Raw genomic sequence first — 26,283 nt, 5'->3', positions numbered from 1 at the left:
TTGGCAAGTACGTGAAGAGATCTCCTCACTTCTGATTTGAGTCCTTTACTGGGTTGCTTTCCTCTTCAGCTCTGTTTGAAGCTTACTGGTCTCAATCCACCTTTTGTACTGTATATAGCTGGCTGTTAACACCCATTGCAGCATGGTAATAATGGGACACAGAAGATCAGTTTTGTGTTTTGTCTAGTGCACTTTACAGGCAACTCAATGAATTTTGCTTCAAGAATGTAAGTCATTTCTTCGGGGAGAAAAAATATCTTGTGGTGCTTTATTAATAAAAAATTACTACCTATCCAGGATTTTCTGTTTAGCAAGATGGCTTATTCCTGCTTTGCTGCTTGAATTGACTCTTGCTTAGAGTGACTCTGACTTCATGATGCTTCCCAACGTCACGAAAGTCACAGTAGCTGGATTAAGGTCTTTGTCTGTATCATTTGCTGTTCAAACATTGAATTAATTCTGGAACTGTTAATAAAATCCAGCTATATCTCATTAATTATAAGATTACTAGAATCAATGAGCATCACAGGAAAATCATTGGCTTCACAATGATTCCAGCACTTTTGGGACAAAATGATTCTTCACTATTTGAGGATGATTAGATATAAGCAGTAGTGCATTGCCCTTACATATCTCCACTGCGTAAACATATGTAGGATTTAATGTAGTATTTGAATTGACAGAATATCAAGGCCACGCTGCCAATGCCTCTTTCTCATTCTTCCCTCACAGAAATGAATTTTCACTGCCTCTTGTGAATTGTTAAATTTAAATAATTTTTTTTAAATAGGAAAAAAATATATTAAACTCAAGGCATATAATTATTCTCACATTTGTGATAGCAACAGCATTGTGTACATACTAATGTTAACTGCAAACTTCAATTATTAAATATACCTTTTTACTGAAACAGTTACAAAAGATTCAAAACTAAGACTGTGAGAATTATTAAAGAAATTTAATTGAATGTCTAGCTTGAGATACAAATAATCTGCATGTATCTTAGGAAAGTTTCTTGCTAGTCAGTATTTTCAGTATAAATCTCAAGATAGTTCTAGGGCATGGATGGATAGACTGACAGTGAAATTTCAAGGTCTTCAGCAAGTGAAATGAAATGTGCATTTCACGAATTATATTCAATAGTCTGTAGTATGCTTCCCAGTGCTTCTAAGAACATCATGGTTGTAATCTCTTTATTGAAAATGTACTTATGGCTGGGTACTTCTTGGGCTTTTATGGAAAGGAACACATTGGGATCTACCCAGTCTCCATCTCTGAAACTGGAGTAGGTTGTACACACAGCTGGATATGCAACTTTCGTCTTTCATTATTTCCTGTGAATAAAGCTCTTCAGACATTTTCCATTATCTTTCTTCAGGTAACTCTTTCTTCCAAGATTTTTTGTTTTACATTCTCTTTCTTATCCAGCATTTCTGAATTTCTAATCTCGTCAAATCACGCTATTTGTAAGGTCTCGTGCACCAGTGCACCAGAGAGCACTGCTAGCAGAAGTTACTTAAAATCCCACTGTGAAAAGAAAACGCGGTTTCAGTGTAAAATCACAAAGCAAGTCAGCTGCTTTTTGCTAACCATTGATTCCAATGAATGATTTTCTTCAGGCTTTGGTTTTGATTTGATTATCATTCATCCAGTAATTTGTTAGGAGTTAGAACTCTTCCATATTTTGGAGACCTTCAGAATGCAGATGTTACTATATCTTATTCTGCTTTTTTGTGAAAATCACAGATATTCAAAAGTAGCGTTTTATCCATGTTCAAAACTGCAAAGTTACATTCAAATGTTACAGCTGTATTCTTAATCTGAGAAATCTGAATTTAGTATGAGTCATTAAAACATGTATTACATTCATGCATTCATGCATTTCAGTTCTTCAGTTTGACTTCTAGCAGGCCAAATTCAATGGATTCTTGGACAATATTTTAATCAATATGCAATTAACAACTATGGTCCCTGATTTAAGTGTTTAATATTGTGTACTTTGTACTGTTCTTTAAGGTACCTCCTTGTAAATTCGTATGAGAAACTTGCACAAAATATTACAAAAAAAAAAAAAGGAGAGGGGTTGTGAAAGAAAATGGGAATGAGTTCATCTGTCTAGTGGGGAAGCTGAGTTTGGAATAAGTACGGATATGTCTCCTGTTTGGGCAGTCCTCTCCTGCCATTATTTGTCACCAGGAAGACTGCATGGGTCATTTGTCCTTTGACATGTCCTATGTTGTGTGGTATATTCTGAGCAGCCGCCTTCTTTTTAGTATGTCTGCCAGACTAATGTTATCTTTGTTTTAACTGTCTGGCTTTCAGAGCTTTTAAAAAGATTCTCGTGGTTCCTTCCTCTGTTGTTTTTTTGGTGAACTTGTGAAGCCTAATGTAAAAGCTTCAAGAATACAACAAAATGTAATACTTCTTTGCTCTTACAGCGTTCTTTATCAGTAAAACTAAAATTGTTTTATTATGGAGTTTAGTTGCAAACTGAGGTAAAGAGAGATGAGTTGCCTTGTCCTTGTGCTTGACAGCAAGGAACAGGCAAAAGGCCCTTTGAGGTCCAGGCTGGGGATCTGTCTGCTGAGCGAAACTGTGTCTCACCTGCTTTTATCCCAAATGACTAAATTATTTGCTTTCAGTCAAACAATGAAAATCAGACTCCAACTGTTATTCACCAGCTTTGTTTCGTGTATGTTTCTTCACCTGGATTGCATGGAACTGATCCCAACTGATTCGCTTCATGGTCCCTGTTACTCAGCCTTTGGGGTTAGACTACTCATTGTACAGCCTGAAGCTTTCTGAGTATCGACAATGATGATTATGTTTTCATCGTCTCGAGGGGGGCATATCTGATAACTGCCTAATTCCAGGACTATGATTTCACTGCTTGTAATTTTTCCACTGAGGTGCTGCACAGCTGTACCACATTCTAGCAGAGTCTAAAAACTTTCAACTCACTATTAGGTGAAACAAAAAGGATAGTATTAATGTCAGCAGCAAGGAAGTTTATCGCAAGTGATGACACTGTATAGGCTCACTCAGGATGTTTACCAGAGCAACAGTTGCCAAGCAGACAAAGTATGTTTGGAAGACGCATTAGCAGACTTTTTTCTTCCCGCAGCAACTGCTGAGGAATTAAACATATTTCTTGTACTTACTTGCATTTTGAGTGACTCTATGAATGCTTAAGTCATGAATAGTGCCAGTCCCACACCCACTTTTTAGAATCAGTAGCCAGGAAAGCTAGCAGGTTAAGAGACTGAAAATTTTTGCCCATCAGTAAATATAATAAATAAGGTTTGGTGGAGGAAGGAGGTCCTGAATATGCCTGTCTATGTCCCCAGACACATCTCGCCTTTTCATTTCAGAGATCTACTTGAGCCTACTTGTATCACAGGACTAGCATGGCTATGTCATGACTTTTTATGTAGTTTACAGCATACAGGAGAGTGAGAAAGCTGCTGTCTTGTTTGCTTTTTCAGCCCAAATTAGGTACCCAAATATAACCGGGCAGGAGGAACAGCTTTGGCACAACTTCAAAGAAAGGTTTGACTGGATCTGTGGAGAGACATCTTCACTTTTTTGTAACCACACCCAACTGCTAAGAATATGTTGTCTCTATTTATAGCAGGCACTCCTTGCAACATGTAGATAAATTCCTTTTCAAGTGTTTTCCTGGACTTTACTGTCTTTAAAAAGCAGGTGTGCAGGGAATTTTTTTTCTCCTGAGTATCAGCAATCTGTTAGGGGTATAACTGCATTTTTCTCTCCCATGAAAGTTTTCAAGACTTACATTTTCCTGTGCCAAACTGAAATGAAAATATGACATTTTAAAAAATTTTACAGTGAAGTTTTGGACTGGATTCCTTAAACCATTTACTCGTATTGCAACCATGTAAACAGTTAAACTCAACTTCCTTAAACTGTTTTATTTTATTTTGTGCAAACTAATTAATGATGTTTCAAAAGGAAAGGTGGTTTCAAGCTGAAAAACAAAACACTTGTTTTGCTTTATTTAATTATCCATAAGAGATATTTTGAAAACCAAAAATATGGTTTATTCCCACTAAATCTGGAAATAAATTTCCTGTAAATCATTTTAAGTTTCATAGCTTGGCAGTAACCCAAGGAAAGTATTTCATCTGACAACTCCCAAGAATCTGTAAAGACTTACTATCGCTGTCGCTATTTGGAGAAGCCTCACTTATGGTATAGGTGGCTTATTTCCAGGTTTGTTTCTCTTTTCTGTAGATAATAGTGACTGGCACAGCAAGAATATAATAACTGGGAGAACAGAAGAACATCACCCAGTCACACTAAATGACTATACATGCAGTTTTTTGTTGTGATGGTAAAGGACTGCAACCTCAGACACAGAGTGGCTTAACTCATATGAGTCCTGCAGAATTTGACTTCTAAATTTTGATCAGTTTGTAGTCATCCCAGTTGGAGAGTCAAATTTTCCCAGCACAGTTTTACTTTCCACATCAGGCCCTGAGGGGTTCAGGTATGGGTGTGTTTTAATGATGTCGACACGTGTCTATTAGTGACTGGGACGGGGATTAATGAATCATTTTACATAACCTAGCAAACAGCTATCCAGAGGTTTTCATCACTACTGACCTTGGCTTTAGTCCAACTTCTGACATAAAGGTAGAAGCCTCTATATCCTATTACAGTTGTCTGGGCTATAAATTGGCCTCTAAAGAAATGGTGGAATACATGGCAAATAATAATGCCACACAAGCCCATGCATATTATAGTGTATAAGGTAATCACTGAGTGATATTTTGCACATTCAAGATCTCCCAGATGTCAAAATAGTGGTAATGGGGCTATTTTAGTGTATCGGTTGACAAAATGTCTGAATGGATCCTGAAATGTGTCATGAATCCATCCCATATGAAGTTTTGTATTTAGAGTGCATCTGGTCAGGAGTAAAATATGAATTCTTATTTGTCCACGAAATAGTTTTCCCAAGAAACATTTGAAAAACCAAACTGGAGATAGATCTGAACTGAGAGCTGATATCTGAACTGTCCAGACCTTCTCAGACCTTAGGACTCATATAGCCCAATTATTAGATTTGCCTGCACAGGAGCTGTAGTTGCTATGAGTCTCTTCTAAACAGATGTTAATCTGTTTCCAATATGCCACTTCTCTCTACTTCATTATTAGTATGCATTAAAGTGAGTTGTAATATTCAAATTTAGATATCAGTGCTAAGGTAATGGTTTTCCCTGTTCAGAAGTGTCAGCACAAGATTAAATAATCTGTGATTATATGGAAATGTTCACCCATGGATATCTGCCTAGAGTTTGAAATCATTTAATAAATTTAGAACAAACTTCTTACAATAAACGTAAAAACTATGTTCTATTAAAGCAAACACAATGAAAACTATCCGTACCGTCAAACCCCTTGTTCTGTCCCTGTTTTCAGCCCCAATTTATCACATCCGGGTGACCTATCAATCATCTTAAGCCACAAACCAAAAAGGAAAATCCCCATGAGAACAGCACACTAACATTTCCTGGTTGCCATGCAATGCAGACTGTGGTTTTACCAAGAAGCCTGCTAACAGCCTTGTGTCTACAGGTTTTCATTTAAGGGAGGCAGAGTTCTTGCAAATCTTCCACTTCATTTGCTTTGATGTATCTCTGTAGTTGTGAAAATAAATTATTTATTTATTAACAGAAGACAGCATCCACCCTGAGAATGAAACCTCTAGGTGTTGTCTTGAAAACAATGAAAAGCAGGGAGCAGTGCATGAAACAGCCATACAGTGGGTCTAAAATCTTTATGGAAAATCAGCTCCGATGCGAAGAGTTCGCATGAGTCATTGTTACTCAATATGGTTGCAGAACCAGGGTGGAAATGGAGATTGCACCTGGCTTCTTACTGTAACAGCTTCTAACAAGCCTCTAGTATTAATAATCAGGGTGTAACTCACACTTTCATGAAAGGACAATGCTCTTCAGTCTCAGCCAATTCTATCGCACCAGTGGGCTTGAGCTAGCCCACTGGAGTGGAACTAGAGTTAGTGATTTTGGCTGAAAAGTATCAATTAAACCTGGTTTAGATATGTGAATGGCAATAGCAGAGAAGGGCTTGCATGCAGCTGTTTAAGACAGAGCACCAGAAATCCCAGGAAAGACAGGGAGAAGTGGCCTGTGTGGAAGTTAATGTTCTCCATGCTCATAAAACTCAGCGCAGGCTTAGGGGCATTCCGTGGCTTTGGGATGAGTCACCGAAGTCTCATGGTCTGTATGAGATTAATGATGATGACAATTCAGGCATGTCTAGTACTTTTTGCCTTTTTTAAAAGCTATTACTAAACAATTTTGTCTTTCATCTGTAGCAAGTCATGTGGATGTCAGGAAAAGATCATGGCTCACGAAGCCTGCCAGCTGTGAGAAGGGGCAGAGGGGAAGGTTTGGGTGCTGTTTGTGAATCCACTCTGAATCAGCTCCTTTGAAACTTAAAGGGTTGAAAGGATCAGTAGTAGTTTTCCACACAGTATGAGCTTTGCATTGCCTTGTATCTTGAAACAGAGGAAGAAATCCGCCTTTTGCATAACCAGTGTTAAAACCAGCTAAGTAACATCAACATAAAATTAATGGATTTTACTTTCCTGCACTATGGGAAAAGGTGGAATATGTGTTTAGATTTGGATTTAGCAATCATGTTTCTTCCTTAACTCAAAATTAGTCTACAAGCATCAGCATGGACAAAAGAATTTAAGGTGTTAATTTAGTTTAGACCCCATCTTTTTTTATATATAAGTTTTGTATTGATATGACTGGAAATGTTTTCATTAACTCAATTAAGGGTCCCCATTGTCTGGGCATTAGAATATGAGACCATAAAGTAAAAATTCTGGATTCCCTGACAGCTCTGGGCAGTACGCTCTGCATCTGTATTTTGCCATTTTTAAAATGTGGTAATTACTGTCTTCAGAGAGGAGATGCCGGATTTATGCAATTTGCTTAGACTGTGAAATGTCATGTGAGCTTTAGGCACTGCTGTTGTCCTTTTTCCACACTCACTGCTTCATGAACAGAGTGTATATATACTACAGCAATATTACAAACATTTTTAACATTTACATGTATAAGATATCGTCAAAATAAAAACAAAGCCTGCTGTCTCAACATTACTTTAGGGCAAAGTGCCAACTAGTTGGATGGCTTCAAAACCAGTTCTGAGAACTGGATTGCCACACTTCTGCCAGGGGTTTCCTGGACACCCACGTGATCTCTCACGCCGCATGAGCGAGGCTTCATGGGAGCTTCGGCCCTTCCGTGTGAGTGTGCCCTGCAGCTGGTCAGCACTCGTGCCGTAAGCCTGATACTTCCCAGAAGTGTCCTGGTGGACAGTATGTAGAGCCAGACTGAGCATTTCCATGGAAAATGTACGTGCACATAACTACAGCCCACAAATAGTTCCATTAAGCCTATTTGAGCAAAGAAGCCTATTTATTTTCAACAGCTGGAGTTCAAGGGATCATCTGCCTAATAAGTAGGATTCTGACTACAACTGGGTCTCTGGGTGGTAATGGAGCACATGTGGTAGCGTTTTAAAACCAAGAATGGATTCACAAAAGTGGACTTCACTTAGTATTTTAGTAAATCTGGGATGAACTGTGAGATTCAAATGCAACCCAAAGCCAGTGGTTGTGGTATCTGCTTTCATAGAGAAAGCTCTTCAGAAATTAGCCTAAAGTGGTTGGAAAAGATGTTGATGTTCAAAAAAAAAAAACAAACAACAAACTAGTTCCAAAATAGCTGTTACTTTTAAGTAATTGAATACATCTTTGTGCTCTAATCCCCAAATTTAATATTAAGTCTTGGGCTTCACGGAGTTATGTTTAATTATTAGCAAATTTTGGCCTGTCTTGTTCTACTGGGAAGAGAGAATCAAGAGGGGAAAACTAAAGAGAAGTCTTTCTCCTGTCCTGATTGTTTCTGTTTAATACAGCTATGCACTGGACAACTTCCAAAATAATGTCAGGCTTTGAATATTTCACTGAATTTCACTGAATTTTTAGAGTTGGAAGGGACCATAGAGATCATCTAGTTCAACTCCCCTGCTAAAGCAGGATTGCCTAGAGCTAGAGCATGTTACTCAGGAGCATCCAGGGGGGTCTTGAAAATCTCCAAAGAAGGGGACTCCACAACCTCCCTGGGCAGCCTGTTCCAGGGCTCCGTCACCCTTATTGTGAAGAAGTTCTTCCTCAGATTGGAGTGGAACTTCCCATGGTCCAGCTTGTGCCCGTTGCCCCTCGTCCTCTCACTCGGAACCACCAAAAAGAGTCTGGCTCCCTCCTCCTTCAACCCACCCTTGAGATACTTGTAAGCATTAATAAATATAGAACATTTGGAGTCAAAGTCACTGGTGTGGCAGCTGTGAGAGCAGTAGTCACGGGCCACCCCCTCGCATGCAGGGTAACTAGTCGTTGTGTTGTGGTAAGAAAACATTTATTGGGATCTGCAACCTGAATGTCTGTTGGCTGTGTTTGTGACTTACAGGCACATGTGTCGTTTGTTTTTGAGTACACAGAACTATTTAACGAGGGACGTTGCCACAGAAGGTCACTAGTCCATCAGCTGTCCCGACGACCAATGCTGTGCGTGTATGCAACTGGGACTCATGGAGGCACTGCAGTTATTTCATAATCATGTATAGGAACTTGCTGAGACTATCATCCACTAGCTTCTCCTCAGACTGTGAAACTCAGCCCTCTAGCCCTGTTGCAGGACATCAAGTCCACCAGGAAAGAAAAATGCATTTATTAGTGTCCTCTTCCGCACAGGTTCCTCATTCTTGCCTTCAAAACCTCTCAAGACATGGCTGTCATCAGAGAAATTTTAATAGAACTGTTTTTCCCTGGAAGAAAACAGCTGTGTCAAAATAAATGTATTTTGAGAAAATATGTTAGTGTTGCATAAATTTTACAAAACTAAAAATTATGTTATCTTGGTATTTTTTTTATAACCTGTGATAATAATTAGGAACTGTAAGCATCTAATTGTTAAACAGCTATGCAATGTATATCAATTTTGCCTACAGTAAATATTTTTGTCAGCCTAAATAATTGGGGGGACAGGTAGGAGAAGAGGTATTTTTTACATTCTTTTAGTGGAAAGGCAATCCAAGTAACCATAATGATTAATTCTGTTGCCTATAGTAAAACTATTTAATACTGGATGCATAGCTTTTGAGCTCCTTTGGACAAGCAGTCAACCATACTGTTGAACTCCTACCTATGCTGCAAATAATGGTTGTCTTCTCACATACCATACAGTCTGGATCTAATCTCATATTTTATGAAACCATACTGTTGAACTCCTACCTATGCTGCAAATAATGGTTGTCTTCTCACATACCATACAGTCTGGATCTAATCTCATATTTTATCTCCTTGATTGTTTCCTGTTACCTGTGGAAAGGAACATTCTTTGCAGTTTACATTGAATAGATACACTGCAGATAGAATAACCTCAGTTTACGAATGAACAAAAGTAATTGAAGAAGAGTGCACGCCTTGATTACTATCATTTGCTTTCACATCTGTGCTATAGAAGAAAATAGAACGTCAAGCTAAGATGACATTAGGAAAGTTGCTTGTTATTCACATAGAATGTGTCAATGCAATTAATGCAAGGCAGTGCATTAATTTTATTTTGGGTCTTTTAGGAAAATACTATATATGGCATCTTTAATTTCAAATAGATGGTAGAGACACCCCCTTTTTATATTTGGACAAGGCTGGTCTGTTTTTCCCTTTCTTGCACGTGGAACTCCCATTAAAATTAAGATAAAAATGAGTCACGCTTCTCTCTTCACTGGCAATAATAGGCAACTCCAATTAAGCCTGCTTTGCAGTTATCATGCTAGTCTGGAGTTGTAACCACTTTTTTCTCTTGAGGGAAAGGTGGGGCAGGAGCAAAGTTACTCGGCATTGCTTTGAAGCATTCTGATCTTTCCCTGTTTTCTCCACACACCTGATAATTCTTACTGTTCTTATTCTTACCTCTTTCTTAGATATATTTTTTTTTTTTTAAAAAAAAAAGGGGTTTTTTTTGCATTGTATCTGTTGCACTCTGTCCACAGTATCTTTCCAACATAAAGATGAAGGGAGTATGATCTCCTCAATGCCTCCAGCCCTTGTGCCTTTCATTCAGTGTCTGTAGTGAATCGTATGAGTCACTCCCCTCCTGGAGGCTTTGCATGTGCTGCTGCTTCAGGGTTCCCAGGCTGAAGGCCAGAAAAAAAATTGCACAACATAACTGTGACACCTAATTTTTTTTATTTTGCTTATTATTTTTATCCTCATACTGCTTGCCATTGAAAGTTACTTCCATGTGCAAACCTTTATAATATGTTAAATTAAAATCCATCTGAGTCATCCTTTAAAATTGAGCAAGCTTACTGCAGTACATCCTGAAACTCTGGCACGGATTGGCCGTAGGATGTTTGTGTGTCAGTGAGAGCTCAGCAAGAGGAAGCCTTTCAAAATGGAGGGAAATGCTGTCAAGTGAACAGGCAGTATGAAGTTCATTTATATGAACACTTACAGTGTGAATTGCACACTTCTCTATCTGCCTCAGCAGGTTGAATAAGAAGAGCTTAAAGATTATCATAATGTTTTTCTAGTTCAGAATATCTGTGCGACTTACTTAGCTTTTGTCGCAGGTAGATCATGCAGCATCAAACCAACACAAGCGTTCTGCTTTTGTTTGGCTAATAAGAGGAACATATTTCTTAAACTAGTTCTGAAACTGGAGATTGATGTATATATTAATTTAAAAGGATTCACTGTAAAGGGATCACAATGAGATAGTTAAGGAACCTTATAATCATGTAGGCTCTGATTATACACCATTTCCTCTTTCAAAAATTCTTTTATGCATTAAATATTTTGTTTTCAAGTACATTTGAATATTCAGTTAGTTTTGCAGTAATGTGCCTTCCAAGACTGTCACAATGTATTTACAACTTCTGCATGTTATTGCTAATGGCATGTTAAAAGTGCTGGATACCTCACAAAAGCGTGTTGTATTGCTATTTTTGGAAAGGCTGGTGTCTCAGCCCAAAGGAATGAAGTTGATTGAAAGTGCTAGCTCTCGGAATGAAATGGTAGCTGCTACTTTTGCTGGTTTCTATTGAAAGCACTATACTTTAAAATAAATCATTTCCAGGTCTTCAGTGAAGCATTAAGTCCAACAATTTTTAATCCCTTTTTTTTCCCTTTTCTTTCAATAACAGAATTCAATGTAAGTTGCAGATACGGAGGAGTTTTTCATGTTGAGAAAAATGGTCGCTACAGTCTCACGCGATCTGAAGCGGTTGAACTCTGCAGAGCTCTCAACAGTACCTTGGCAACACTAGAGCAGTTGAAGAGAGCTCATGAACTTGGATTTGAAACTTGCAGGTAAAGAAATTCCTGAAAAAGTATTGTATCATGATAAGTCTATCCACCCATGCTATAATGTAATAATTACATTTGACTTCATGTAGAAGTTAATTAGATGGCTGTATCAGTCCTCAAGTGAGTCATATTCTGTGATGAACGAAACATCTTTGTGCATGTGTATGTTTGCTCTGGTCCAGTAATAATTAAGTCCTTGAATGCATATACTTTTTACCAATTTTCTTAAAAAAATCATAATGTCTTACAGATAAAATCTAAAGATAGCAAAAGATTGATAGTGTAATAAACTAATCAGGAAGATGTTCAGATCAGACTGTATCACTGGCTAATTGGTAAGATAAGTACATGAAAAGTATTTACGATTTTTCATGACTTGACAAATGGTCAAAGACTGGTAAATACAGTACAGGGAACTGCGTCTTCTCAAGAAGCAGTAAAAAGCAGCAAGTGGTACTGTGGGGGATGAACTCCTGACATCCCAGTTTAAAAAGTGCTGCAGTATTACTGAATTCTTATAATCTGTGGATGGAGAAGTTTCAGAAGACAACTATAAAAATTATTTAAAAACCCCAAACCATGCTGTCAAGTGACTTAATTATCCTCTGCAATTAATGATGTATAGGGCAGCAAATATGCATAATACAAACTCTTCAGTTTAGAAAAAAAAAACCAAACAACTAGACCAAGAGACTGGAAGTTAGTCATAGAAAATTTTGGATTAAAAAAAATAAGTGAGTGCTAATACAACAAAATATGTAAGGATAATAATTATAGGTTGAAACAAATGACAAGGGTTGTAGTAGATTCTTTTCACACCAAAATTTCATCAAATATTTCCTCCAAGGATGCCCTCTGTTCAAAGAGTAATCAAGCTGGGACTGTCCTGTGGTCTCTATACACCTCAGACTAGATTATCACAAGTCATCCTAAACATGCCTATGCAGAAAAGAGATTGAACTTAAGACATGAAAAGTTAAAGGGGGGTTTCGTGTCTTTAGTATCAGGTGATAGAACTGTACACTGAATAAAAAGTACACTTGCCTCCCAGTCCCTCACTTTCTCTGCCTAGCTGTGGAACTGATCATCCTAGCTAGTAAGATGTTCACTAAATTAAAATGGGTTTAGCTCTAGAAATTACATGTAAAATGGTTTTGAGTAGCTGGAGACTGATATCTGATGTGATCTGATGGAGTATAATGACTGACGAGAGAAAAAAATACCTTTTTTATACAAAAAGTATGCATAAACGCACAGACTTTTAAAAAATAATTTAAGATGAAAAAAATTACTTCCATTTGAGATATGTAAAACATTTATGTCATCTGCTACAACATCTATGTATTGTGTCTTTAATATCTTCACAGGTATGGTTTTGTAGTGGGAAATATAGTTATCCCACGAATCAATCCCTATCATCTTTGTGCAGCAAATCACACTGGCATTTACAAACTTTCAGCGAACACAACTGGTCGGTATGATGCATACTGCTACAATGAGACAGGTATGTATGCACTTTATGATGTATTTTAGATTAGACTAATTAACAATAACATATGTAATCTCATATTTAAGGTACGGTATAAGGGCTTCTATATTAAATCTCATCTGTTTTTCAGCTGAGAAGAAATACATTTTTACATGGAAATACATAGAGCAAAAAGGGAACATAGTAGATCAGTGAATAATGTTTGATTTGGAAATTTGTTTTCTGTTGTCCACATTTTGTGGTCAATCACGTTTTGTGATGATGTACAACTAATATGAGTATAAACATGGTTTTTTTTCTCAGTTTTCTCAAACTGATATTCTCTATTTTCCTTCTTTTACAGAAACAAGGGACAAAACGTGTGAGCCAATTGAGAGACTCGATACTTCTCTCCTCAGTAATCAGGGTGAAATAGGTACTGTATTGATTAGAAAGACCTGCCACTTGTTTCATTTTTAAGATCTGGTTATCTTTTTTTACATGAACAATTGCTAATATTAAAAATCAAGCCAAACATAGGAAAAAGAAGTCAAGAGATGTTCAACAGCATTTAAAGCAGCTGGTTACTTGTCTTCCCCTAAATCCTATGGAGCTTGGTTTGTCTTGAGGTGCTACCAAACATTTTTTATATAGGTATTTGACATTTTTAGCACCTCAGAGCTGCTAATATTTCTTTATCAGGTGCTTAATTTCCTCTTTCCAACAGTCATTGACAATGCAGATGGCTCACGTTACAATCCAGATGGCACGCGTCATAGCGGAGAGTCCTCAACCTCAGGTGCAGATGATGAAAATGTAGGAAGTGGATCAACACATGATACAACTCCCATGGATACCTCCGTCAGGAGATCCAGCCCATCATATTATGGAAGTGCTACTCCAGTGTCACAGCTGCCAGATCATTCTTCTGGAGGGGGTGAAAAAGACATTCCTAGGGAAGATTTGGGTAAGGACAGTAGGTTTCCACTATATCTTATTTGTAATAACTGAGTGAAGATTACATTGCTAGGTAAAGGATATCATGAGGGAATGAGAAGCATCATCTCTAATTTCTATCCTGCAGAAATAAAAGGAGAATGTAAGTCTTTGAAAGAAAACAGAAGCATTCTGGATTTCTAAGGAATATTGATTCCATGGGACTACAAAGCAGGCTGCACATAGATGTTCCCAGAATGTTGAGACTAGATGGTTCTAAGAATTTGCTCTTGTTCTTATTAAAATGTTTGTTTCATTAAAGGCTCAAAAACATATCTAACAATGAACACAGAGAGATTAGTAAGGTTGAGAAAGTGATGACAGATTCTTATCTGTTCTCAAAAAGGATGAATTGGCATTAAGTAATAGGAACAAGGACAAGTTTACAGTACAAGTAATTTCTCTTTGTACAAATACAGGGGGGTTTTTAGGACACCCCACTACAGCATGTTACCAAATGCACAGAGAGATTAAAATGTCAGACTAAATTGCTCTTAGTGTCTTCTTCCTTTAGGTGGTAAACCCAAATTCTATTTTCATGAAGCCCTACAAAATACAGATGCCATACTCTTTTCTAGGGCATTCTGCACTGAAAATTTGCAAATTAGAGTGCCTTGCAAGTGTATCTTGCTTTCTTGCGAAAGTGGCGTGTATTTTATTTCATCTTTTATGTTACTTGTGTGGCTGAAATTATCAGAGGTCTGAAGCACTTGCTGCTATTGAACCTAAGGGATACAAATATAATTCATCCTCTAGGTACATTGGGGCTTACTGTATGACCTCTGACTACAGGCTTTTTATCAAATCGAAAAACTTCATTTTTATCAAAACGAATAACTTCCCAGTGAAGGATATCGGTAGTTTCTGGTCCTGAGGAAATAGGATCAGAGCCATTCCCCAAAGTGTATGCCGTGTGTTCCAATTGCTTGCCGTGACAACTCTTATCAACTCTGCTTACACCCAGAGTTTAGATTTTTGGACTAAAACTCAGAATATATCTCAGTAAAGCAGGGAATACAGGTAACTCCACTCATTGTTCTGGACTCCCTGTCCAGATGGGGGATTGGTATACAGATACAATGGTATACAGGTACAATTAGAGCTTGAATCACGTGAACAGATCATTGCCAGAATGTTCATAGTCACTGTAATATATACTCTTGAAATAATCTGTGTATTGATTATATCCTTACTATGTTAGTAAAGTAAGGCTATTTGGCATTGAATTATTTGAAGAACTTAGTCTGTGTTTTTCTTCTCTCTTGGAACAACAAATAAAGGAATGAAGCTTGCAGTATAGAATAACTGAAGTAGTTGTGAGTAATGAGTTGCAATTCAGTTAATGAAATAGTAATGATTCATCCATCACCATACAGATGACGAAACTTCTCCTGTATCACCAGACATCCCTTTGGTGACAGCAGTGGATAATTCTCCTACAAAAGATGATGGACAGTATCCTGCGAGTACTAGTAAGATTTATGTATTATAATAACTATATCAAATAGAAATTGCATTAAAACTGCTTTATTCTTACAGCAGGGTGTTCTGGTAAGTGGGAAGTATACATCATCTCCATTTTTGGGAAAATATTGAGAGACAGTACTTTCTGGACTGATTAAGTCAGAAATAAAATGCACTCTCTGAGACAAGGGGAGCAAAAACATTTACTGTATGTTTACTTCAGTGCTTATACATGAGTTCAGAAAGATTATTGTTTTGTATTTCTCACTGCTTTTTTTATCAATCTATTTATTCCATGAGGCACCACAAGTTAGTGCAAGCAATTACCACTTGAAGTCAATTTATTTCTGATGTGGAAAAGGACATTTTTGTCAATTTGTGAAGAATGTGTCTGTGATTCTAATATATTTATAGTTGTGAATGTGCGCAATCCACGTCAAAACCACAACCTCACTCATCAAAGCAGTGTTTTACATGGCAGTTCCAATTGCCAAGCTACTTGTGCACTGCCGGAACTAATTTTGTCCATGTTGTTGGCAATATGTATGAGAAAAAAAGGGGGTCTGTGATGGCTCTACAGGCTTTGAGGGTTCAAAAGAACAGTAGCCATTTTCTCTGCTTTGTCCTTAAGTAGCTGTAATGTTCCCATTGAGTGGGAAAAACTGCTTGTGATGTTTTTATCAGATATATAGTACACAGCAATGATAGCAAATAAAAAACTTTCATAGCCATCTTACATGTTTTAAAGTAGAACTGTACATATCTAGTTCTTAAGTTTCGATTGATTAAGATCTTTGCCCCCCAAAATAAAACAAACCTAAAGGGAGAATGTTTTTACAGAGATCTACAGAGGCATGCTTTTGTAAAGACTGAACTGAAAGAAATGAAAGTTTCTTCCTGCTTACTCTTTTTTCCCCACCATGGAAGCCTGTGACAGTGAGGAATTTGATTAATTGTTTGTTGGTTGCTGGTAGATGATCAAATGGTCTACATGACTTTGAGGGACAGTGCCTTTCTCACTGTACATAGAAGTCACAGCATAAGAGTGAGAATGATTGTATGTCTTACACAGCTAGCAAAAGCTTTACTAAAAGACAAATCATTCAACCAAGCATCTTGTTTCATAGGATACGAAGGTTAGTAACACCTTAAAAATATGTAGATGAAAAAAAGAAGTATCAGGTTCATTTTCCCCTAAACCATGAAAGCAAGTAGAGAATTTTTTGGTCCTTGTTTCAAGGGAAAGGTTTTGCTTCGAAATACTGCCTGTAAGGGGCAGGGGACTCTCACCTGGAGTTTGGTTGATCTGGTGGTGATTTTTCCTTCATATTTATTTACTTTTGTGTGTGTGTGTCTTAATGCTTCCTTGTACAGATGTTTCTGTACCCACTGCAAAAACTTGTGCAGTGTTTCTAGGCAGAAAAGCTTTGGGTTTTTCTTGTACAACTTGATTATCAAATGTATTGATCCTAAATATATATATATATATATATCCCTTCCTGTTGCTAACAGATCTCTCTCATGGACATGACTATATTAGAGAAGAAAAGTTAGAGTTATTTAAGACTTTAATAGATCAAAATAACTATAGAGCTATGTAATAAAATATGTCAATACTGATATATGTATATGACAGAAGTGATAACATTGGCATGATTGCTTATTGGTTTAGATTTGATAGATCGATTCTCTGGAAAAAAAGATTATGAAGGTGCTGCTATTACATAGCAACATCACTTCAAAGCCAAACAGACCCATTTCTTTTAATCTTACTGCATTACAAACAAATAAGTAATTTAGCACCCCTTTCAGGAGCTAAGTATAAGCTATGCATCTCCATGAGAAATCATCAAATATGCAGTAGCATAGGAGAAAGTTATATGGAGAACAAACAAAAAAGAAGATAAAGCCATTCCCCAATGTCTGCTTTTTACATTGTGCAACAGTGCGGGTTCATTGGAATATCCTGGCTGCGACTGAATTTCCCAGAGAAAAATCCTATAGACAGAAAAGTAGAAAATTAAGAAATAAGTAAAGAAAACTATTAATGATATATATTCATACACATGGCTAAAAATATATCTATCTAACTCCATAGTGTGTGAAAGTGAGAAACAAAACTGGTGGCTCTCCATCTATACTAAACACAATTTGTAAACTTAAAGTTTGGTGAAAAGGTGTCTAGCTTGATCAAAACACTTTTTTGCTATGGCTTTGAAGTTTCCTGTCTGAAGCAAGCTTTTGTCTTTTTTATTCACAAGTTATGATTCACCTATAGGATCAGATGGATCAGATGTCATAGAATTCTGTTGCTGATCAATGAGATACTTCCCTAAATTACCAGAGCTAGTTATTCAAGCAGTAACTGTGACTGGTTTTGTTCATCCATAGATGTAAATTTTACGCCCTGGTGGATTTTCTTTTTATTTGGTTTGGAGCATTCCCTGAAAAAAAGCCTCATCAATGAAAAATGTCTGATGACTCTACTTTGGCTGATCTAACAGGAAAGCAGCTTCATTGGCATTTTGTATGTGGAATGAAGCCATGAATACATATTTGTCACTTCAGAAAATGAGCTCCTAAGGCTTGTTGTGGAAAGCAGGTAGAGGTGTGAATTTTGCCATGATTGCAGCAAGTCAGATGGCAATTATTTAGTTATTCAGTTATTTTCTTGTAAACCAATGCTTTGGCATTATCATTTGGTTCACAGTTCCATCCCAAAGCTCCAAATTTGAGACCACCTGGGTTTTTGATGGTCTGTTGCTCAGAGATCAGATTTTGAATGTCCAAGTTTCCCATCTTCTGACACCAGCATTAGAGTAGTACTAGTAGTAGTAAGTTTAAGGAGCAATTCATGCCTGTGAGAAGAGACAATATTTATTCAGTCAAGGACAGCTTTTCAGAAAGGCAAAATCTGTTAGGTTTAGCTGCCAAAATAGCTACACCTTGAAAAAGTACAGTTCTGAGTTTAATCCCATATACTTTGTACAATTTGCAATTAACAAATAAGAAAACCATAACTACTGAAAAACATGAGTTTATCCTGTTTGACCATTAGAACATTGATTCTTGCATTCTGCAATGCTTTCACATATTGCACAAAAACTGATCTAAACTATTGTCTTTGATGTAAGTCTTCAAGGTATTTTTCTGAATTAATTGTTTAGAGTTTTTTTTCCTAATGAAAAAGAGTACATAATTTCTTCATCTTCAAGATATAGAAGTTATACGGTCTAAATACTGATAAAAATATTGCTTGAAAGGAATTGCCAGGATAGAAAATATTTCCAGTGAAACATTCTGAAGTAGACTTTGCTTTCTTTTGTTGAATGTGTGTGTGAGTTGAAGTGCAGCTGTTCTCACAAACTCTGCATGATGAATAACGGCAGATAGAAAGGTTAGACTGTCACTTGACTTGTTTGAGGGATTTCAGTTTCAATGGTGATTTCAGCTTCTATTAGCCTCGAATGCTTTTTGTCAAAATATTGGGGTGTATTTCACACACAGTACATATTTTGATCCGTCACGTGTAAAAATGCTGTGCGGAATTCATTGACTTTACTAGACTTTTAGAACTGGTAACGCAATCTTTACTTTAGTAGAAAGTTTCAAACTTCACTTACACTAAAATCATTGGATACTTTTGCTGTGGGAGGAATGCAATGATGGCACAGGTTCATATATTTGCCTTGCACTCCCATCCTGGAGAAGGCCACCACCCAAGCTTGGGGCAGCTTCAGCAGGGCCATGGCAGAGTGACAAATGGCTTGCAGGTGGAAGAACCAGGAGGAGATATAGACTGTGGGCAGCATGATGCTGTACACTCCCCTCTGTGACTGTAAGGCTGCACGTAGGGAAGACAGGAGAGCATAACTGCTGTCAGCAGAATACCTTGTGGGTTAGGGCTTAATGGCAGATTTAACATCATCACAGCAGATGTGACCTCAAGTGGCAATGGTTCAGATGATGAAGACTCTTCGGAGGAAACGATTTACCCAACAGTGTTTCCAGACTGGGACAGGAGTGTGGCCAAGGATGAGTATGCTCCAAGTACTAGTAAGGAACTTCCTTTCTCTTTGGATGGTTTCCATCTTCTTTTTCCTCTCCTACCCGATGTTTCTCCTCCTTTGCCGCACTGATATTGTGTGGAAATTGGATGCCCTCCTTATCAACTCTAGTTTCAAACACATCTCACATGCCACAGGAAACCCCATTTAGATTTTGTGAGTCCCATATACTTAGAAGCACCATCTTCTGTTGATTCTGGAATTGATGTCTTGTCTCCATTCATACCTGATTTGTGGGCTTCCCTCCTGACATGTGGTGTTTCAAGGAATAATTCTTTAGAGGGAGTTTGCAGCCTCTCTACAAGTCTCACAATTATTTCTGTTTGCAAGCCAATACCTATTTGGCTTGCCTAGCACAGTGGACAAAAAGGCTGTAATTCCTGTAATTTTTCTAAACAAAAATCTCCTGTCACAAAAGCCTGTCACAAACCTGTGGAACTTTGCTATTTGAAATGCTATGTTCTGAGAAAACAGTAATGTGATAGGAGTAAAGCTGCACCTCTCTCTCCATGCTACGCTAATGCCTACCTGGAAAGTGTTTCTGGTGTGGATTCTGCTGACAGCATCAGGCCAAGGGGAGTGTATGTGTCATTTGAATGGAGTGGCGGTAGTTCTGAGCCCAGGTCTTTGGCAGCATTGTCTTCATGGTGTTCTCAGTGGTAAAGAAGGCTGAACTAATGTGTGTGCTTATCTCTGGGTGTCATTTTGCCTGTCATGGATATTTCTTTCACTTTTTGTACGTGGTTTTATGTCTTCTTGGTGAACATTCCTCATTCTGGAGTCTATCTAAGGCTATCTAATCTCTCCTGCTGGCAAAACCTGTGAAACTCATTAACCTCGTTGAATGTAAAGGGATAGCAAAGACTCACAGGGCTTCTTGACAGCTCCTTTCAAGGGACCATGCTCTTTCTTGTGACTGACACTCGTGCTTGCATCTGGCTAAGTGTTTGAGGAATGCGATGATGCCACAGTTTATACATTTACCTTGCACTCACATCCATCTCGGTGGCATGAGCATGCTCAGGGTGCTGGTGCTGGTGAACTTGACTTTGCTGGAGAAAAATATTTCTGAAGAAACAGTAACAAGATCTTGGTTGAATGAACCATGTCCTAACAGCTCCAAGGCCTCATCATGACAACCTGGAGAAGGCCACCACCCAAGCTTGGTGGAATCCATTCTCAAACCACTGGTGGTGGTCAAATCCTGGAGAGAAGACGCAAGAACCTGTGCAAGCAACCAAGGGTAAAGAATGTCGTGCTAAGAGGGGGCTTTGATTAGGGGCTGAATAACCATAGCACCAGGGCAGCAAGCTTCAGAAGCATTAAGCATGTGGGGGGGTTGAATGTGTGGTATATGTCACTGCTTTTTGTTACCAGGTGTTTGAAGAGGGAAAAGAAAAATAGGGGGCTATCTTTCAGGGGCTGTACGTTTAGCTGCGATAGAGCAGTTGTCCCCATTGTCCGTGTACTGCGGACGAACTCTGCTTGTCTGAAAGGGACGAGTATGTGAGTCATTTTGTAAAGGATGTACTTGGGTTTTTCTTCTTTCCTGTTTGGAGGAAATTTAGAAGAAGACTATTCCAATGAGAAAGATCTGTGGGAGAAAGGAAGAAAATTTTTTCAAGTCAGTACATTCTGCTCACCCTGCTAGAAGAGGCCGGAGTATAGTTAGTGCTACAAGCATGTATAGGGCACTGAAGTGTAGCCAGGAGCCACGTTGGGGCAGCTTCAGCAGGGCCATGGCAGAGTGACAAATGGCTTGCAGGTGGAAGAACCAGGAGGAGATATAGACTGTGGGCAGCATGATGCTGTACACTCCCCTCTGTGACTGTAAGGCTGCACGTAGGGAAGACAGGAGAGCATAACTGCTGTCAGCAGAATACCTTGTGGGTTAGGGCTTAATGGCAGATTTAACATCATCACAGCAGATGTGACCTCAAGTGGCAATGGTTCAGATGATGAAGACTCTTCGGAGGAAACGATTTACCCAACAGTGTTTCCAGACTGGGACAGGAGTGTGGCCAAGGATGAGTATGCTCCAAGTACTAGTAAGGAACTTCCTTTCTCTTTGGATGGTTTCCATCTTCTTTTTCCTCTCCTACCCGATGTTTCTCCTCCTTTGCCGCACTGATATTGTGTGGAAATTGGATTATCTTCTCATCAAATATTCCTTCAGAAATGCCTCTCTTATAATTGGAGAAGTCATATGAGGGACATATTGATAGAAGGAGTCTCTGCATTGGTGACTTATTCCATGTGGTGTGTTGCATTCCAAAAACCTCCTACGGCTAGTGGTGTCTGCATGCTCCACGGGTGAAAACATATACAGTTTCTGATCGTAGATTCCTGTGGAAGTTTTATTTTATTTGTTCAATTGTATTGTAACTTTCTTGACTAATATTGGCTTCGTGGTGGCTGTCAATGGTGGTTTTGGTTTTTTGCTTTTAAGCTCGGTGGTGGATATTTTAACATGAATATGACTACTTCTTGAGTACTTAGCAAGCATGTTTTACATGTATTTGGACATCTATCATATGCTTTAGATCCAGCATTATTCTTGAAACTTGAGTTTAAATGTCTATAACTGCTGCAATTGTTTTGCACTACTTCTGCTATACATTATTTTTCCATTCCTTGTTTTCCCCATTCTTCTTGGGAAACTTGGCATCTGTCCAATGAAAAGAAAAGAAAACTGGTTTGATGTAAAGAGATTTGATAAGAAGAATGGAGAGACTACAGTTAAGCTATGATGCATGAATTTCCATTTTCCATCACCTTTATGGCACTCACTAACAGTAAAGTAATAGTGGTAGATGTAAAGCATGGTCAGCGTTGAATCCTCCATTGTCCTAACAGCTACGGATTCGCAACACGAAATACTTCTGGAAGTCTCCACACAAAATCATTGGAACCCCGCCTATACAGATGAAGAGGAGCAGTATCCTAGCTCTGCTGGCAGGGGTAAATCAATTAAGCATTTCAGATTATATTCAGATTTGTGACATAATTTAGTGAAGTATAACACTGTTACGGTGCAACTGGTTGCAATTCTCATACCATTATCTTCATTTCAGTATAATACCTTTGGAGTAAGAGCCCTCAGAGGTGGCATCTGTAACATTCATCTGTCATTTCAAGTCTATCTTTTGCATTTCAACTTCATTGCTTGCCACGTTTCCTCACATCTCTGGGATTTTAAAACTTGCACTGCCAGTAGTGTAAAAAACTGAGCAGATTGTAATGTTTGGTGGCCCACCTTGGTGAGGAAAAAATATTCCTTTTCTTTCCGCTTCAAAATTTCTATTGTAAAAACTGAAGACAGACGAAAAAGGGACTCAGTGATTCAAATATATGGAACTGTGCTACAAAGGGTAATACACTACCTCCAGATGAATGTGAACATTTTGCTACCAGTGTTAGTGCCATTAGCCAACTGAAATACTGAACATATGCTTATGTTATTCAAGACTAAAAACCTCTGTAGGCAAAGGCTTAGAGAGTCCATTCTCCAGCTGTTTTTGCCGTGTACCAAAATAGTTTCCAGTTTAATTTTTTTTAAAAGCATAGCTGGATATAAGCTTTGTTTTTAGGATGTTTCAGCTATAATGCATAGCTTTATCCTGTTAAGGAGAGGTTCAAAACCAAATAGCTGGAGGTACAGCTGTTTACAGCTAGATTGGGAGCCAGCCTTGCAATTGTATAACATTAGATTGTACCAAAAAGAAGTACATTTCATTGGGACTTGTGGAAAACCTTCTTATAGCTCTGTAGAGACAAGCATTTTCTACATCCTGTAGTAATTCTTTGGATTTATACGACTTGCCTCCAATAGCAGTCTCATTCCAAGATTGTATTGAACAGTAAATGTTTATACAATTGGCATCAGAACAGGTGCTATAATCATTCAGAAACAATTTTTGCAATACCTTTCCTTTAGTTCCGAAGTATTGTTAGATCAGTTGTATTCATAAATTAGTTAATTTTAACTTTTTTTTTTTTTACAAGTTAATCTATATGAATTGGGTTTAATTACAAAAATAATGAATTGCATTCACATGAGTACCCTTTTAATGAACATTTCATTACCTGAATGTGAATACAAATATTCCTCCAGTTTTTCTCTTTTTGGGAAATAGTCCCTAAGGTCCAGCTCATTCTTTGCATGCTCTGATTAAGAACCTTTGCTTTATCTTTAATATATCATGCACGGAAACATTTGACACGTAAGGCAAATATATTTCAAACCAAGTTCTAATGCTTATCTTAGTGTTACAGGTATTCTTTTTTTTTTTTTCTTGGTGTGTCTTTTCTAAGCCTTTTAATGTTCATTAGAAAATCTCTTATGGTGGTGGTACATAAGGTGATTTCTGACTGCATCTTCTGCTATGTAAACAACAGCTAATTAAAGAGTGAGCAATTAATTTATTTTATCAGTAAGAGATTTAATTATTACTGAGTTCAAAACAATCATGCTTTTCGACTTTGAAGATATGAACTGACTTATTTCATTCATCCAGACCCAGAAGAAATGACATTTCCTTGCATCCAGCCTTGCAATTGCATAATTGAGATATTAACTCAGAAAGTTCATCATGTTGTCACTTTTAAAAAGCCAGAATACACAGACTCAACAGTTAAGTTAGTATTGGTAAACATGAACTAGAGATACAGGCTTTTGTTTCTATATGTTCTTCCACTACTTCTCTTACAGCTTTCCTCTGCCATTGGTCATTGGGATAATTTCTGGTGCCCTTAAATCTTCTTCCAATCCTGGTGATGCTTTTGTGTGACAGGGTTTCCATAAGGACTTTTGCTTTCTGTCATCTTTCATTTCACATCAAATGTTACAATGAAAACAGAAAGCCAAAACACAAAAGCCAAGCACCCTTGTTGTGTAACCCACGCAGATGAGAATATGACTGGTGTTGGGTATTTTGATCTTTATTGATTCGATCATCATCTTATTAGCACTAGTTACAAGTGAAAATGAAAATCGTCAAGGACCAACCCCACATCCACTATTACACAGTGTTCATTATGGATGGATCAGTCAAGAACATAATCCTGCAAATTCCACTGGGAGTACTGAACAGCATGAATTTACTGTTGGAGGGGAAAATGATATTGAAAAAGAATCTTCTCATACAGGTAATGTTACAGGTCATGTTTTAGTAAATTATGAGCATTTACTAAAGGTTTGGTTTTAGGATTTTTTATTAATAATTTTGCATTCTGAAGCCATAAAAGAGGTTCTGTGAATAAACCTGAGCAATTCTGATGTTATATTATTATTTTTAAAATTATTCTATTCTTCAGAACCTGTTCCTGTAGGTTTGTTTTCTCTCCTACTTGAATTGCTTGTCAAGCCTATAGTAGATTAATTCTGGAACTGTTGTGTGTAATGCAGTCACAAGGTTTTAACAGGCTATCTACCAGGGTTATTTCTATAGGAAACATGGAATGTTAAATGATTATATAATTAGAGGCTTGGAGCATCTCTCTTACAAGGAAAGGCTGAGGGACTTGGGCCTTTTAGTCTGGAGAAGAGAAGGCTGAGGGGGGATCTGAACAACACCTATAAATACTTAAAGGGAGGGTGTCAAGAGGATGAAGCCGGTCTTTTTTCAGTGTGCTCAGGGACAGGACAAGAGGTAACAGGCACAAACTTGAACATAAGAAGTTCTACCTAAACATGAGGAGGAGCTTCTTTACTTTGAGGGTGGCAGAGCTGCCACCCTCAAATGGGTGAATGGGCTAAATGGGCTGCCCACAGCGGTGGCGGAGTCTCCTTCTCTGGAGACATTCAAACCCCTCCTGGACATGTTCCCGTGCAACCTGCTCTGGGTGGAGCTGCTCTGGCAGGGGGGTTAGACTAGATGATCTCCAGAGGTCCCTTCCAACCCCATATCATTCTGGGATTCTGTGGAATGCAAAAATAATAATGTCTGTTGTAGTTTTCACGCGTTTAGGAGATGTGTTGCAAGTCATTGTTGGATCTACAATATCTACTCACCCCAGTTTTGAACTATGACAAGGTGATACTGCTGCTGAAGGGAAAAAACCAAAGCATAATGTAGAATAAAAGAGAGGCTTCTCTCTTCCATTGATCAAAGCAATTGAAATGTAGAAGATCAAATTAAACTAAAACGCTACTAAGAATTGACATATATTAGTTTCTGTTGCTGTGAGTGTACCAAATTTACTAGTAATGACTGATGTGCTCTACTAAGCACTACAGTCATCATCTGCTCTTGCAGATTATCAAATACAGGCCACTGAAGACAAGCTTATCAAACATTATTTGACATGCTGTATAATGTGTCTATTCCTTCAATGAAAGGTAATCTTATTAGCAAAAGTTTTGTGTATCTATCTCACTGCTTCAGCAGTCCCTAACCCCATATATCTCTAAGATATCAAACCCATATGTTTCATCAAGATTATTTAAAAGCCTGCTGATGCAGTGCAATGCATTACTGATATATATAAATATGATAAGATACTATACTATACAACTATAGCAACATAATTTGGTTTAATTGCAATTAAAACTTTAACACACTGTAGCAATTTTCTTGAGTTTTTTTGATTGGGTTGGGGGGTGTTAAGAAGGGTTATACTACATTGGGTACTCTTTTGCTGTGACTGTCTAAGAAAAGCAGCAGATTGGCTGATATGGACAATATCATATTTCTCTAAATAACAGCAATATCAAATATTCTCCATTTGAATGCTGTCTTATTTATTGTGTGCACCATTCACAAACCTGCTGCATGTGCTAGCCTTCCCCTCTGTCAGATTACCTTGTCAATTTTTCTGGAGATGCTACTACTAGTAAAACAGTGAAATTT

General features: G+C 37.9%; 1 protein-coding gene across 8 annotated transcripts in view; it reads left to right on the top strand.

Annotated features, from left to right (window-relative positions):
• CD44 (CD44 molecule (Indian blood group)) overlaps positions 1–26,283 on the top strand; it is a 51,008-nt gene that overhangs the window by 11,516 nt on the left and 13,209 nt on the right. For 3 of the 8 annotated variants that reach the window (XM_014937168.1, XM_014937167.1, XM_014937169.1), the window contains exons 2-11: positions 11,275–11,440; positions 12,805–12,941; positions 13,270–13,341; positions 13,633–13,872; positions 15,278–15,373; positions 19,299–19,421; positions 20,550–20,675; positions 21,361–21,480; positions 22,289–22,393; positions 24,401–24,580. In XM_014937168.1, coding sequence (XP_014792654.1) covers positions 11,275–11,440; positions 12,805–12,941; positions 13,270–13,341; positions 13,633–13,872; positions 15,278–15,373; positions 19,299–19,421; positions 20,550–20,675; positions 21,361–21,480; positions 22,289–22,393; positions 24,401–24,580 — 1,365 coding nt within the window. The remainder of the gene's footprint in view (positions 1–11,274; positions 11,441–12,804; positions 12,942–13,269; positions 13,342–13,632; positions 13,873–15,277; positions 15,374–19,298; positions 19,422–20,549; positions 20,676–21,360; positions 21,481–22,288; positions 22,394–24,400; positions 24,581–26,283) is intronic. The other 5 variants (XM_014937172.1, XM_014937173.1, XM_014937174.1 and 2 more) reach the window with 3 other exon arrangements.

Source organism: Calidris pugnax, unplaced genomic scaffold (assembly GCF_001431845.1).
Source record: "Calidris pugnax isolate Ruff unplaced genomic scaffold, ASM143184v1 scaffold3, whole genome shotgun sequence".
Lineage (NCBI taxonomy): Eukaryota > Metazoa > Chordata > Aves > Charadriiformes > Scolopacidae > Calidris > Calidris pugnax.
Note: the sequence above shows the minus strand (reverse complement) of the source record. Positions and strands in the feature narration are given on the sequence as shown.